The sequence below is a fragment of the Melanotaenia boesemani genome, chromosome 3 (genome assembly GCF_017639745.1).
Source record: "Melanotaenia boesemani isolate fMelBoe1 chromosome 3, fMelBoe1.pri, whole genome shotgun sequence".
Taxonomy (NCBI): domain Eukaryota; kingdom Metazoa; phylum Chordata; class Actinopteri; order Atheriniformes; family Melanotaeniidae; genus Melanotaenia; species Melanotaenia boesemani.
In genome coordinates this window covers 21763284-21779310 of record NC_055684.1, presented here as the reverse complement: position 1 = coordinate 21779310, position 16027 = coordinate 21763284, and the positions used below count along the sequence as shown (strand labels likewise).

The 16027-nt window shown below is 38.2% G+C and overlaps 1 protein-coding gene across 1 annotated transcript in view; it reads left to right on the top strand.

Annotated features, from left to right (window-relative positions):
* The first annotated feature begins 2404 nt into the window (after nucleotides 1-2404).
* eya2 (EYA transcriptional coactivator and phosphatase 2) overlaps nucleotides 2405-16027 on the top strand; it is a 28284-nt gene continuing 14661 nt past the window's right edge. The window contains exons 1-5 of the mRNA XM_041981102.1: nucleotides 2405-2727; nucleotides 14311-14390; nucleotides 14641-14697; nucleotides 14924-15035; nucleotides 15655-15771. Coding sequence (XP_041837036.1) covers nucleotides 14933-15035; nucleotides 15655-15771 — 220 coding nt within the window. The 5' untranslated portion in view covers nucleotides 2405-2727; nucleotides 14311-14390; nucleotides 14641-14697; nucleotides 14924-14932. The remainder of the gene's footprint in view (nucleotides 2728-14310; nucleotides 14391-14640; nucleotides 14698-14923; nucleotides 15036-15654; nucleotides 15772-16027) is intronic.

Genomic DNA, 16027 nt, shown 5'->3' with positions numbered 1-16027 from the left:
TGCTGAGATCTCAAAAGGGGCTGTCACCCACAGTTTCCCACAAAATACATTAATATACAACCCTAAATCAATTTAGTGCAAATACATGAGCATTCCAGATAAGAACCCTATACCGCTGGAATGATCAGACCTCAGACTTGGCTGCATTGTTTCATCTCACTTATGAGTGAAGGCAAATAAAAGCATGTCATTAAATTCAAATGGTTAGTTGCAGGTGCAGGTCTCAAGAACTTTTGATGGTGGGGCTGGGCAGGGGCACGGACAAGGAGAAGGGTCACATGTAAATGTCACGTGAAAGCTTTAAAAAGGATGATTTTTGGAAATTATTAACTTCTTTTTCAGCTAAAGTGATCATCTCATGTAGCGAAACAAAATTAGTCAAAGTAAAAGTCAGTGGTCACTAACAATTGTTTAACAAACAACACTGTATGGCTTTAACCACTATTACATAAAGACTTGAAATACTTCATTTATAAAAGGAAAAACAAAAGCCTTGAGTCCTATCAGGACTTAGCAATGTCACATTTTGTAGCGCTATACTAGCAAATCACTATACTAGAAATCCCTTTTGGGAACATGTTCTCTAAGTGCATCATGTGCTGTATTCACTTGCATTTGAGGTTTACCCAACTAAAGGTCATTTAACATTAGATATTTGTTAGAATTCAAATTTCTATTTTGTAGATTGCACCTGGGGGAGGGGTAGTCAGAATTTATTGGTGGGCACCCATTTGGCCCCAACTTGTTTAGTATCCTCAACAGACAAAAAAAAAAAAAAATATATATATATATATATATATATGTATTATAATTCTACAGACATGTTTGATCCTAAATTAAATGTTTTATGCATTTCTTTTCTAGACTGAAGCTTTTTGGAATTTATGGATGAATAATTATGCTGTAATACCAGAATTTAGTTTATATATCTTTGTTTCACCTAGTTTGGCTTGTTTATGTTGAAAATCATCTTTGCACCCTAGTCATAATTTCTGAAAGTTATATTTCCCTCCAAGATGTTTTTTTCTTTCATTTGGAAAGATCAGTGATGCCAGCATGACCTCAGACATAAAGAAGCATGACTTTTCCCCTCCAGGTGCCCTCACATATCCATGTCTATGACTGAGGAGATTCTGTCAGCTAGCGAGCGCATCCTGTTGTCCCTGCTCAGGAGAACTTGTTTCCTCCTGAATCATGGCTCTCAGCTCCAACCCAGTCCTCCTCATGTTACAGAAAATACACAGAGACAATGGCACATGCATTGGTCACACATAAAGCAGGCAGAAACGCACACATTTTCATTATATAAAGAAGTAAAAACAACAGATGGACAGAGGATGAAACACCTGCACTGTGTTTCCTCAGATTTAGGGAAAATTATTGGTAGTTGTCTCACAAAGATAAGACAGTCAAATACGGCTTTCCTGTTCAGCAGGTGCTGTTAAGAATCCACATCCACATGATCTGTTTTGATAACCTTGAAAGATATGTCATTTTTTCCATAAACACAAAACAAAATTCTCTAGAATTTAAGAATAAAGTTAAAAAAAAATGAAGTGATGCCTGGTATAGATGGGAATATCTAAGTTCTTTTCTTTCTTTTTTTACAGTTCTACTAAAACAAAAAAATATTCTAACAGAAGAACAGACTGGTTTAAAAATTTAGAAACATGTTTACAAGGAGGCTATTCTGATCAATATCAAATTCTTTTTGTGATTATTGAAACATTATAAAGTAATTGTACCCATCTGTAACTTTGCTTTCTGTGCTTGAACACATGACAATAAAAACAACAAAAGTATATCAGATCCACACTTTCTGAGGAAAAACCATTTTTGGGAAATCTACTGTGACTTTTTTGTTTGAGTTTAGAAGTATTCGTTTTGATTAAACATACAGCTTGGCTGCTTCATTGTTCTCCAACCACTTAAATGATTTTCTGAATGATTTTTCTCCTTGTGTGTAGACAAAATGAAGCTTCTGTGACTCTTTAACTGCGAATTTCCCTGTTGTTGGGCTATGATTTAAACATAGTTGATATCATGGTATCAGCCACGAGCATACTGACAAAGGGGAATGAAAACAATGAATTTCCACTTAAACGTAGCTAAGGTAAACTGATAAACCTGTCAGCAGCCACAATCAGGGGAATCTTCATATCTGCGGTGCATACAGAGAGCCTGCAGCACCACGCAGGCATGCTGAATACTTTCAGTGTCGCTGTGTAAACAGACGCGGAGAAAAGCCCTCAACCAAACAAAGATCTGAAGTGGACATACAGAGAAAAAGCCGAGAAGGGAAGCACTGCTCCTGAGGCTTAACGAGGAGTGGTTGAGATAAAGGGGGCACGCGCACGCACAAACACACGAGTTCAGTCTGCGTGCTCTGCAACGCGCCCTGCTTTCAGAAAGAGGAGGAGGAGGAGGAGGAACCAGAAATCTTCCCTCATTTACTTAACATCACTTCCCCACCGCCGGGAAAGTAAACACATCTCCTGAAGCTGCAGAGAAGCAGAAGTGTGAGATCGATGCGGGTGAACCGCTTGTGTAGAGAGAGAGACTCTCCACCGAGAGCGGCTTCTTCTTTTCTTCCTCACCAGAGACAGCAGGAGCGCTCCTTTCGGCGCTGATTTGCGGGGACTCTTGAAAAAAAATCTTTTCTAGGCATGGAGAACCAACTGTTGTGATAACCGGATTTTTTTTTCCTGCATTAGGTTCATTATAATGGTAAGTGTAAAATACATTATTTTCTGAATAAAATGAATAATTTAGTTAGTCTTTTATAAAGCATCATATGGACGTGATCACAACCCCGTGAGTTTACGACAGCCTGTAAAGACAGACTCGTGTCGCTTCTGAGTGACCTGCATTGGCTAATCCTCGTAGGACATAACACGGAATTTATCAAGATCATAAAAATGATCTCTTATCCTTTAATTAAGTTGTATATTTCCTTTTGTCTAATCAGGCAAAATAATATATATATATATATATATATATATATATATATATATATATATATATAGTCATGTGGCCCATATTTGATCTGTTAGACCATGACAGTATTTTAAAATTAATTAAAGTTGAATTTAAAGTTATGTAGAGTTATGCGGTGCAATTTGGGTTTTCGGAAAACAAAATAGTTTTGACCATATTTAAATTTTACCATTTAAATATGAAATAGAAATTCTGAAATATCTGACACAGACGGAATGGCCTGTTGAACATAGCTAAGGCTAACATAAACAAATAAAGACTATATTCTTATTATTATATTATTATTATTATTATTATTAATAAAATATAGATTTGTATTAATTACAGCATTTATTTGAGTAAAATATGAGTCATTATTGGTTGTTATTATTTACTAATTCAGAAAAGCTCACAAATGGCCATCTAGAAAGAGATTTTATTTTTGTCTCAATGAGGCGTTTAAAGATCAGAGGTAGGAGTGTGTGAAGTGCTTGTCTTTTAATTGAGCTCTTGTTTTTTCTCGTGCTGGTTGAATCAGTGCAGCTCTTTCTACTCCAACCAAACTACAGAAGATTACACTTAAATCACTGACACCCCTTCAACGGCCACGCAGGGACCCTCATTAAACGAAATTAGGGGAACCTTGCTAAGCATTTTTCAAAGGCTGGTATTCATATTTTCAAGGACCCCTTCATTGCTCCAGACTAGAGTCAGTCTCTGTGTTTTGCCAGTCATTTAAGCCCCATTCAAACATTTCTCTCCGCTGTAAAAGCGAGAGGAGCAACAATTAATGGGGCCCCCTCATTTTGGTGGAATGGTAAAAATAAATGCAGTTAAATTATACACAGGAACTGGATATTTTCCTGTTTTAGATGTTTGTGGTAAAACATGCAAACTGATTAAGAAATTAAAAAAAGTTATTTGGTTGCAAGTGTTTTTGTTACAGAGTAAATTTAGTTTAGTGATAAATTGCTGTGATACATTCAAATAAATTTTCAAAAATGACATTCACGTTTTTAATCTGCATTTCCTCTTCAGCTTAATTATTTGAAATTAACCAATAGGAGTAATGGAGTAATGACCAGCCAAAGAATTTTTATTTTTATTTATTTATTTTTTATCACCTTTAGGTTCTTGATGGACTGTAAATTTTGCCAAATATCCTGTATTTTAACCCTTACAAATAATGTCCAAGGATCGGATGTAGGCGGTCCAGAGGTGTGCTCAGACTACATACCAAAGGTGTGTGCTGAAGCATATTTGATTTAACACTGTGGTTAGACTCCTAATAACATTAGGCCCCATTTCTAGACTCCCACTCTGTAGCTGACCCTAGACCCTCTCGGTCTTTCTCCCTCTCTCCCCTCCACATTCATGGTTCTTATTACTTGCTCTAATAAATTGTGAATAAGCAGCAGCCCAAAAAGCCCCAGCTTGTGGAGAATTCCCCATCCTGTAGCGCAAGGCACCCCCTCTTAAGAAAACACAAATTAATTCCAAACCCCTCTGTAGCCAAACGTTTCTGGAATGATAAATATTTTCATAGGAAGTTCTGCTCTTCCTGACTTTATCTGCACCAATTTCATTATATTTCTTAACAGCTGCTCGGTTCTTGATGTCTCTCAGCTTCTGTATGTCTCTCTCTTCCACCTCATCCTGCCTCTGTCTCACTGAGTCATACAGTCACATATAACCTGAATTCATGGTTAAAACTGGGCAGTCAGGTTGAGCCTAAAAGTCTTTCATTTTCTGCCCTTGAGGGATTGCATTCAGTCATTTTGTTGCAGTCATGTTAGTCTTACTTGACTACATATCTGTTTTACAACAGTAGTATTCATTTACACACCGCCTTGTGTTGTGTTCTTTCCTTCTTTATTTTAATATTTGACTGTCTCCATACACCTTCTTAAGTTGGTTGCATTGCGTAAAGAGGAAAAAAGAGGAATGCAAGTGAAAAAAAAGAGAAAAAAACTCTTGCTAAGAACTTAAAGCAAGTTACTTCATAATGTTAAGTCAAGCTTTGTCCTAATAAAATCACAAGTTTAATTTTGTTGGATGAGTTTAAAGTTTAAGGTTTCAGCTCATGGAACAACTGTTTCTAAACTTTATACGACTTCAGAAGAATCTCTCATGACATGTGCAGCTGTCTGCATAAACAGCAAATGCACAAACCTCTTTTACTTATCCTGTGCAGAAGTCCTTAGTTAAAGGTTGAGTAATATATAGGATGCTGTTGAACAAAGACTGTTTCATTTATCTGAATTAAGACAAAGATTTCAATAAATAGAAGATCTACCTGCTGTTCTCTAAAGCTATATTTTACCATCCACACGCATATACGGCTTAGTTAGTTAAATTCAACCCACTGGTGTTTGAATATACCCTCTGTGTTGCAAGAATGTGTTGCAGGTCTGCGTATAAAACTGCACTTTGGCTATTGTCTCGTGTATTATAAGGTCAGTATTAGAAGTTGGTTGGCTCTTAAAGAGTTTGATGCACATAAATTATCAAACTTTTCTCTAAGTATGTTCCCCTCTCCTACCCTTCCTTAATTTTTAATTCCCTGAAGTCCCATGAGAGCTCTTGGGGAGGCCCCATGGTGATGTGTGTGTGTGTATGTGTGTGTGTGTGTGTGTGTGTGTGTGTGTGTGTGTGTGTGTGTGTGTGTGTGTGTGTGTGTGTGTGTGTGTGTGTGTAATAAACCCATGCACTGTCAGCAGACAGCAGCTGTCTCTCTGGCTATCTCTGCAGTCCTTATCTCATCTTGAGAATGGTAAAACCACACACATCGCAGCAAAGCTTTCACTGACTCTATTTCATTTTTTGTGTATTCAGTGGCTACTCTCCAGAGAAAAAGAGAATTTAATAATCCTCTGTGGTTCTTGGAATATTATTTTAGGTGTCAGAAATTTTCTTCGGGATTGCGTTTTCTTGGTGAAGCTTGTCCATTTTTCCCTCGGTTAACATCAGCTCATTTGTCTTCCATCCCAATATCTCAACAAAAATAACTTTACTTTTATCTTGTTCTCTACATCCCCCTCATACACACACATACTTACACACCAAATCTACCAGTAAAAGGTAATTGGACCTCAGTTTGAGCGTCACTTACCAGTGAGTTCTGTCTGGCCAGCTGTTAGCATCCAGGGCGGCCACTTGCCATCATGTGCGGAGGAGACGGGTGGAGGACAAATCTTTTCATCTTAATGACTAATAAAGTAGCAAGTCTGAGAGTGTGTGTATGTGTGTGTGTGTGAGAGAGAGAGAGTTCATTAAAGAAGGCAGGCGCACTCATGCAGTCAGGCATGTGTCACTTCTGGATGTGTGAGTGCCTGTGTGACCACCCTCCCATCATTGGACCAGATGTTTTGTTTTTTTTTTACCTGGGAGCCAGACCACCATCTGACTGGGGTCAGCCTAGTCCTCTAACCCCACACCCGCTCCTCCTGGCTGCTGGGAGGTCTGCCAGCTGTCCCTCTCTGTGACCCCCGTCCCGGGGCACTGATTCTGGGGGAGATGGGAGTCTGAGCCTTGGGTAGGTGGTCCCTATTGGATTTAGCAATATTATAGAAAGAAACTGTTATGGATATTATTACTGTTAGCCCTTGAATGCAAGCAGTGAACCCAAGTGTGGAGGAATGAAAGAAAGAATTGGGAAGCAGGAAAAGAATGTGGTGTTTTCTGAGAAGTAATTTAGAAAGGAGCAAAAAGCGATTGCTGGAGAAGCAGGGACATAAAGACGCTGGCATTGTCAAATAAGAAGGTTTTGATTACTGAGAGACACAGGGGGGCTTCTGGCATTAAAGCAGTCTTGTTGCAGGAGTTACTCAAGTGAAAAGGAAAGGCCATCAAGTCTGGAGGTAAAGTTACAGAGTGCAGACAGAGTCGACAACAGGTTCACTGCTGCCAGAGATTATTTGGACCCTGTTGTAAAAGGAAAAAAAAAACTTCTACTTCTATCAAAGGAGCTCTATCTGTTGATGTACGACTTCACTGTTCATTTACTTATATGATGAGGATTAGTCAGGTGTGTTTGGATGAATGTGTGTTTTTGGCTCTATCAGTTAGCCGCACAGATCTTCAGCTGGTCTCTCAACTTACCTAGTCATTTAGATCAGTTAGAATATGCTGGGAATATATACGCTCTGGCAAAAAGAACACACTTTTAGTAAGCAGGCAATCCAAGGATGGAGAGGGCCTACATCTTTGTTTTTTTTCTGCCTCAGCAAATGTCAGAGTCTGCATGTTTGGAGTCAACAACAAAATGACAAGTTTCTGTTGAGTTTTGCAGTTTTATCCAGCGTCAGAATTAAACTGTTGCTTTATTTTTTTTATTAGTTTTTTTCTTATCTGTTGTTAAATGAGAATATTTTTATTTTTATGTGGGCATGGTGACAGAAGTCAGTGGTTTTAAATTATGTATGAACAGACCTCCAAATATGTTGCAGTGACACCTCCCGTACATCTTAAAGGGACAATTTATATTTCACTGAATTGGGTTTCTTAACGTTTCTATGAATAATCAAGCTTGGTTCATGCAGCCTCTGCTTGTGTCTGTGAGTTAGTTTTGCAGTTGGTGAAGTCTCCATGTCTAATGTTTTGGCTCTTTATTCCAGCTGCTCTTACTGAGGTATCAGCTTTGTGTAAGAAGTGTTTAAAGAGATCAGTTGCTGGCAGATGGCACCACTTCCCCTCACAAAAAATCCTGTCAGTGTCACGCAGACCCAGATAGTTGCCTCTTGTTCTGTGTCTTTTATCAGCAACTGAGAAGAGAGGTTTGTGTGCAACCGTGATTCAACCCCCAGGCACTTATGCAGACTGTGCAAATTAAGGGCTCCAGGTGGGGTCCCATATGGCATGATTACAGACCAATGAGTCCCAGGGTTTCAGTAAAGGTCATATCATTAGAGGGTCACTGCAGCGTGCTGCAGGAATCTTCTTTGTTGCATCAAGACAAACAATGGCACGGCTCAAATACTGACAAAAACACTTGCCTATCACACCAACATAAGACAGTTACAATACCCTTGTTAAAAGTAGAAGAACCGGATACTGAATTGCGGGAACTTTTTTTTATGAACATGTAAATCTAGGATTGATCAGTGGTGATAAGACTAACTAAACTTTATGAGCTCTGGTATCATATTTTCACCAAATGCTCTTCTGGGAGTCACAGTCATACTTTTTCATTACAAGCCACTTTTAGACACGAACTGCAGAAATGAACATTTCTGCTGTTCATTTCTGATCATGTATAACTTATGAAAATTCATAATGTGAGGACACAAATATTTAATCAGATGCACTGGGCTTGATGTGGTGTTTACTCAGCCACAATACACCTGTTTTTGCTATCCTGTATGTTACTTTCCATTCACTCATCGATTTTGTGAACAGCCCTCACCTAATTTACTGTTATTAACACAAACGTACTCCTTTTTATGGCTAAGTACAAACCTTCATTTAGCACACTTTACATGTTGTAAACAGAATATTTGTAGTTTCCACAGTCTAGTCTTTGTATCATGCCCTGTCTCCTTTGTGCTCCGTGCAAACCACATCTTTCAAAGAGGATCTTTCATTTTTCTAGTTCATATATGAACAGTCTGCTGTGGATACTGATAACCCCAAAACCCAGATTATGAACACTTATAAACTCATAGCATCAGTTTGCTTGAAACAAGTGCATCTGATGCAGCCTCTCCTACACCTTACTGGTGTTGACATTCAATTCCTCCATCTCACAAAACTGTGTAAAGTCAGTTTTCAGTTGAATTATGGCACAATGTCAAAGATGAGCAAATGCATGCCTTTTAAGAAAGAGAGTCTGGTCTGAATTGTGAGTATAAGTATCTTTTTTTTTTTTTTTTTTTTTTTTTTAATTTGGGAAAATTTGTTATTTTCCTGTTTGTTTACTTTAATTTTTAGGAATATATTTGGCTTGAACAAATCAATGTCACTAAGAAATGTAAGAACCTAAAATCTGCTCTTCGGACTAAAGTTTTAAAAGAAGTAGTGATTACCTTGTTTGGTCTGACATTCACACAAGCTGTGTTCCAGCAGGCATGCAGGTTTCTAAAACTCACTGTCACATCACATATTGGTTCCACAAAACAGGCTTTGCTGTTGGTTCATCTCTTACCTTTATTTAACCAGGTAAAAAAATGTTTGAGAACCAGTTCTCATTTACAAACATGACCCGGCCACGAGGCCCCAGCAAGAATAAATAACGTACATACATACAAACATACAACTGTGCATACACAGGACCACAATGCAACAATACAATACAAATTAAAAAAAGCGCAGAGCAAGTACAAATATATAAAAATGAAAGGGGGAAAGGGAGTAGAACACAGTATATAAGACAGATCTATGTGAAAGAAAAAGTAGTGGAGAAATGTTTGTATCTAAGGGAGAGTCAGCATCGTCAGCAGGAAATAGTATCTACAATAATCTGTTGAAGTCTCTGTCTAAACAGAGAAACAGATATCAGAGGTGGAAGTTTGAGAGTGTTCTGCAGTGTATTCCAGTCATTTGCAGCGGCAAAGTGGAAGGCGTTACGGCCGAAAACAGTGGCGGTTTTGGGAATGATGAGCTTAATAAATTCGGTTGACCTGGTGTGATAAGTGCTGCGAGCGAGGTGGAGAAGAGATGAGAGATAGAAAGGTGTCTTGTGTAAGATTGACTTGTAAATAAAAAGAAACCAATGATGGAGTCGCCGAGTGTGAAGGGAGGGCCAGCCCACCAATTTATAGAGATCACAGTGGTGGGTGTGGAAAGGGGCGTTTGTGGCAAAGCGTATGGCTGAGCGGTAGAGAGTGTCTAATTTTTTAAGGGCTGCGCTTGATGCCATTTTATAAATGATGTCGCCATAGTCAAAAATTGGGAGTAAAGTCAATTTGACTAAAGTGCATTTGGTTGCGTGAGTGAAAGAGGCTTTATTACGGAAAAGAAACTCTAATCTGGCTTTTATTTTGGCTTGGAGATTATTGATGTGGGTGACGAATGACAGAGATGAATCCAGCCAGATGCCCAGGTACTTATAGGAGTTGACATAATCCAAAGCCGTGCCGTCTAGGCAGGTGAGTATTGGTAGGGTGTCAGCGCTAGTTTTCCTACTAAAAAGGATGCACTTTGTTTTACTGGAGTTGAGGCGAAGGTGAAGGTTGTGGAAGGACTGCTCTGCTGAAGTGGGGCTGAGTTGATGAACAGCTGCAGCAGCTTGTGGGGAGGGGCCGACTGAATACAGAATGGTGTCATCGGCATACAGGTGGATCCGAGAGCTGCCAGCAGCTTTATCTATGTCATTGGGGCCCAAAATAGACCCTTGAGGCACACCTTTGGAAATAATGAGTGGTTCTGACATGATATTTTCTGCTTTCACTAACTGGGCACGGTCAGAATAGAAGCTGGAGAACCAGTCACAGCAAGAGATGGACAGACCAATACTGGAGAGCCTTTGTAGAAGGATCTTATGGTCAACTGAATCAAATGCCTTGGCAAGGTCAATAAAGGTGGCTAAGCAGACCTGCTTGGAGTCTAGTGCTGTTATGACATCATCCAGGACCTTCGCGGTGGCTGTTATACATCCATGGCCAGGCCGAAAGCCAGACTACAGGTCAGATAGAATGTGGTTTGAGTCAAGGAAGCAGTTTAGCTGTTTGAGCACTAGCTTCTCCAAGACCTTGGCTAAACACGGAAGTTCATTCTGTAGTGTGTTTTTAGTGGTTAAGAAATGTTGCCTAAACAAGCTATTCTTAACCAAAATTTCTGTTTTTAATGGCTTAAGGTAGTGCATTCAGTGACAAAATCAAACTTCCAATCTCTGACTGGGAAAATATTGAAGAAATAGAAGTTGGGTTTCCTATACTGGAAATAAAACATTGTACTAACATATTTGAAAAGCTCTTTTTTTTCTAAGTGAACTATATAATTCTAAAGAGAATTTGCTGTTGAAACAGAGCCAAAGAAAAGATCACAAAAATTTAAAATTACTATGTTGTGCAATAAACGCAGCATGATTTGAACTTGAAAATAAGAAGAAATAAAGTGACGGAAGGTGGAAAATTCTGCTCTGTGTTGTGTATTTTCCCCCTGCAAATCTTAACTGCATGGCATTTCATTGGGACTGAGGAGTCTACCAAAAAAAGCCCCCATGTTATGTGTGTGTGTGCTTTCTGTAATCATAATATATCCCCTTAAAATTTGGATTTTATATAAGTATTTAAATTAGTACAGCTACCTCTGTATAGATCAACAAAACAGTAAAAATGGGTTTAATCAAAGATTGTTGGAAAATGTTCTCCTGCCTGCACAGGTATTCTCATTTGCCTTCGGACATGGTCAGCTAACATGTGATTCTACAATTGATTCAGTTGAGTCATCTTTTCTTAACTAACATGGAAAGTTAAACAGGTAAGTCTGAATCAACTCTGTGGATCACTTTTAACTGTATCAAATGGTGTTTCAACTTTAAGCACAATACACAGGACAAAGGCAAAAATTTGATATCCGTGAAAGAAGCAGTGGTCTAGCAGAACCCTGGGACCCAGGTAAAGCTGGTGGGACTGGCCCTGTGGCCTTCTGGCCCCCTGTGGCCCTGCTGGGTTTGTTTTAGCTTTGGTTTCAGACCTTGGCTCTCCACATCTCTGTTGAGCTGTGCTCATCTTCCCTCCGGTGTCCTGTAGTTCCCATGGCCTTGGCCGCCCTCCTCCCAGGCCTCACCCTGAACCAGGAAGTGCCTTGGCTGTCACACACAGTTTTTTGTCTTTTTGTGGAAGTGAATGTGTGCACATAAAGAAGTGCTGTGGTTCGAGTCAAAAGGACGCTGCACAGCTGTTGCTTTCAGTATTGATCCCTGGAAAGTACTACATGTAAAAGAGAATCATAAACTCATGACTTTATGTATAACTTGCAGGTTTTGTTGACACCAGTGACAGTGAATTCTTAAACTTTGTCATTCCTTTTTTTGTCCTAGCTCAATGCTTTAGCTAGGAGTCTCTGCCGCTGTAAAACCTTGGTGCCCTTGTAATTCATGACTGTCATCTATCTCTGTCGGTGTGTTGTCAGCGAGGTTAGAGGTCAGGCAGTTAGCTGCAGCTTTGCCAGAATGGAATGACCCAGAGGCAGAAAGAAGGAGAGGAAAAACAAAATTGGGCAGAAAGAGAATGAAAAGAGTTGATATGGAACAAAATAGTCAATAATCCACAAATATGGTTGCATTTCTGAAATGTATGATAATAATAACAATGAAAAGTGTCACTCTGAATGATCTGAATAATGACCTTATGCATTATTGTGTTTTCATGAGTCCTAAAGGTAAAGAGAGTTCAATCACAGGAAAACACTACATAATGAAATGTTAGAGACATGTGAGTAGCATAGTATATCTGAAATTTTTCTTCCAGTATGTGATGTGAACTCCTTGTGCAAAAATAACTCAAACTGTTTCCAGTAATTACTGCTTAACCTGTCACATTAGTTTTGTAGAACATTACCCCATCGGTATAGAACAGCTTTAGTTCTGGCCTGCAGGTGTGTTTTCTCATATGAGCTGCTTGTCTCAGGTTATTCTACAACATTTCTGTAGACTCAGATTTGGGACATTGTCTAAATTATTCCAAATAAATATTTAGGTTTAACCATAACTTAGTTCAGCTGCCATTCTTGTAGTGGTTGTCTTGTTTTTTACAGTTTTTGTTTTGTTTGTTTGTTTTCCTTTATATTTTCTAGATATAATTCAGAATTAGTTGTTACATAAATGATTGCAAACTCTCCTGGCCCAGATGCAACATATCAAGGCCAAATCCTGACAATACCATGACTGTGTTTTACAGGTTACAGCTTGTGTGTTACGGTTACAGCTTTTTTTTTTTTTTCACTAGAATGAGGTGTTTTCTTTTAAGATATAGGATCTTTTTTTTGTCTCAACTATTCAAAAGTTTTTTCCCCAACAGCCTTCCTGTTTATCTGCATGATCTTGCAGCAATGTTATTTTTGATGATTGGTTTTGTTGTTGTTTTGTTTTGTTTTGTTTTCTAAAGTATTTTTTTTAAAAGCAAGTTGTTAAAAATAGTCTAACTAAGCAAATAAACAAATCTAACTAAATCTTAAAATCAAAGCATGTACAGGAGAGCACTTGACAGGAAGAACTTCCTTTTAATGGGAAAAAAATAACCAACTGAATCTAACTCAGGGAGGTTGATCTGCTTCAGCTGATTGAGGGGTAAGAGGACAAGATAGACACACACACACACACACACACACACACACACACACACACACACACACACAAAACAAAACAAAAAAAACAATACAAGGCCTGGGATTAATGCTGTGAAAAAAGTGCAGAAAAAGACTGGAAGTTATTCCTGCATCAACTCTTCTAAGGCCCTCAGGAATCCGTCTTCTTTAACTTCCACAAATATGTTAAGCTCTACCTTTGATAGATTCCAGTTCTTTAGATAAAGCAGAAGGGCAAATCACACCTGACTGTCATCCTACTGATTGAAAACACCATTGATTGTAACTTAATTTTAACCACTAACCCTTCATGTGCAATACTGAATTTCCAGTATCAGTTTTATGATGTTAACATTGCTTGAGATTGAAGTCTATTCCAGGTTTTATTGGACGAGTCAGAACTTGTTTAGCCTGCAGTCTAAAGTAATAAATTTTTTGATGTCAATCTTTTAATTCTCAACTTCCTATCCAGAACCATTTCCCTTACAACCTTCCTTTTAATAGTCTGGGTAAAATCAAGGACTATACAGAAAATAAGAATACATTTAATCTAAAATTTACATAAATAAAATATCTTGTAACGATATCCATGTGGTTTTATTTTTGGTTAACCCAGTGAATGAAATACTTCACAAATCAGTGTATGATGAAATTATCTTTATAGAGGTTGTTTTATCTCATCATATTTAAAAAAGAAAATAAACAAACAAATAAAAAATATTTAAACTGTAACTGTGAGTGTCCCACACATTGATCTTACTCTATATTTGAAATACATCCTAGTTCTGGTTGTTTTCCTTGTGTATTCCATCTCTGACTACACACAGTATGACACAGGTGCCTAAACATCAGTGTGTCAACAATGGTTTCTTTGGAAATACTTTGTACCTGCCAGGAGGCTGTAATTTATCAGAAAACTTGGCACCAAATTGATTTTTCACCCACTCTTGTTCTTTTCACCCTTACCTTTTGTCCTTTTAAATCTGTGTTCATGGAGGAAATTTGTTCTCGTAAAGCAGCCACTTTCAGTAAGCATGAATCAGTAAATTTCTATGTGCTGATGTTCTTCATTTGTGATTGTTTTGACAGGAGAGTTGACAGCTTCAGAAGAATCTGATTGACATTCAAGTGACAGGATAAAGAGGATACAGATCTCTCCGTTGTGGCAGGTTAGAGAATAAAACTACAAAAAGCCAGTGTAGTGAAACACACTGTGAAGTCATCCAACAGGTTCTGTGACCTTAAAGTAAACCTGTGCCTAATGATGAAATTACTCAGTCTGCACATCCTTGTTTTAAATTAATGAGATGTTTTCTTTGCTATTGTGTAAAAAGAAATCCACATTCAATTTTTCATAACCCATTCATTTTTGTAAGATGTCTTCACATTTTTTGTTTTTGTTTCTCTGCTTATTTTCAGTTTGCCTCATTCAGAGTCTCTTATTACATGTTGTAAAACTCATCACACACTCTGCAGGTGAGCTTTTTGTGTTCATGAACTGCCTATCATGTTTTTATATTAGTTCATCTTTGCAATAATATTAGAGGAAGCATGCCTTGTAATTTTTGTCAGATGTTACCTGCAGAAAATCGTCCTTCTTCACACTCACTTCTTGCCAGTAACAGATGTTACATTGTAACAGATACATAAGCAGAAAGACCAGTACCAAAAACTTCCTTCATTTTTGTGCTGCTTCTCTAAGATCGGTGTCATGGCTGCATATGGACAGACTCAGTACAGCCCTGCCCTCCAGCCTGCAGGACCATACACACCATACACTCACCACACACAAGGCTACAGCATGCCATCTTACAGTAAGTACAGTCTTATGTTTGGACAATCATACATTATTGTGGGAACTGTCTTAAAATATTAAGATATTTGTAATATAATATGAAAGACATGTATGTACAGCTAGCTTTACTTACACCTGATTAGTTGATTTGGTGATGCTTCAGTCTATTATATTGAAAAAAACAAAATATGGCATGAAACAACCACTGATCTCACAAAGGAAGAGGGAATTAATTATAGTCTATAACACAGTTGTGTCAAATACACAATACATGGGTGCTTTGTGCCACAGAGAAAGATTATCATGTTATATAAATGTTATATTTAATAATCTGTAAAATTACTTTTAAGAAATACACAAAGCCAAATATTAAACTATTACTAAAACATGTAAAAATAAAGGGTACAGAATAAAAATCTAACAAACAAGTTTGTCAAAGCATAGTTTTGTGTACAATCTGAAACTACTATGTTCTCCAGGCTTTGTAACTTAACCTAACCAATCAAAGTGAGAGCTTCCAGTCTCCTATAAAAGCTTTTAATATATAATATAATATTATGAAATGGTTTCTGATAGTAAACCAGGTTCTACTGGTTTATCCTAGATGCAACATCAACATTGTGCTGTTTTTATTCTAGACATTAAAACAGAAGACGGTTTGAGTCACTCTCCAGGACAGACAGGACTACTGGGCTACTCAAACTTCAGCAGCACGCCTCCCAGTCAAAGCCTCTACAGCTACTCTCACACACATGGTCAGTCTGACGCAATGTATGTGCTGAATTTCAGGAAGCATCGTTAAAAACACAGTGATCCAATGTTAGAGTTTTTGTAAATCATCTTTGATGTGACCTCATTGGATGGAGCATCCATGCTTGCTACAGCTCTCCTCTCCTCTCCTCTCCTCTCCTCTCCTCTCCTCTCCTATCCTCTCCTCTCCTCTCCTATCCTCTCCTCTCCTCTCCTCTCCTCTCCTCTCTGCCACACCTGTTCTCCATTAGTTGCGGTCTG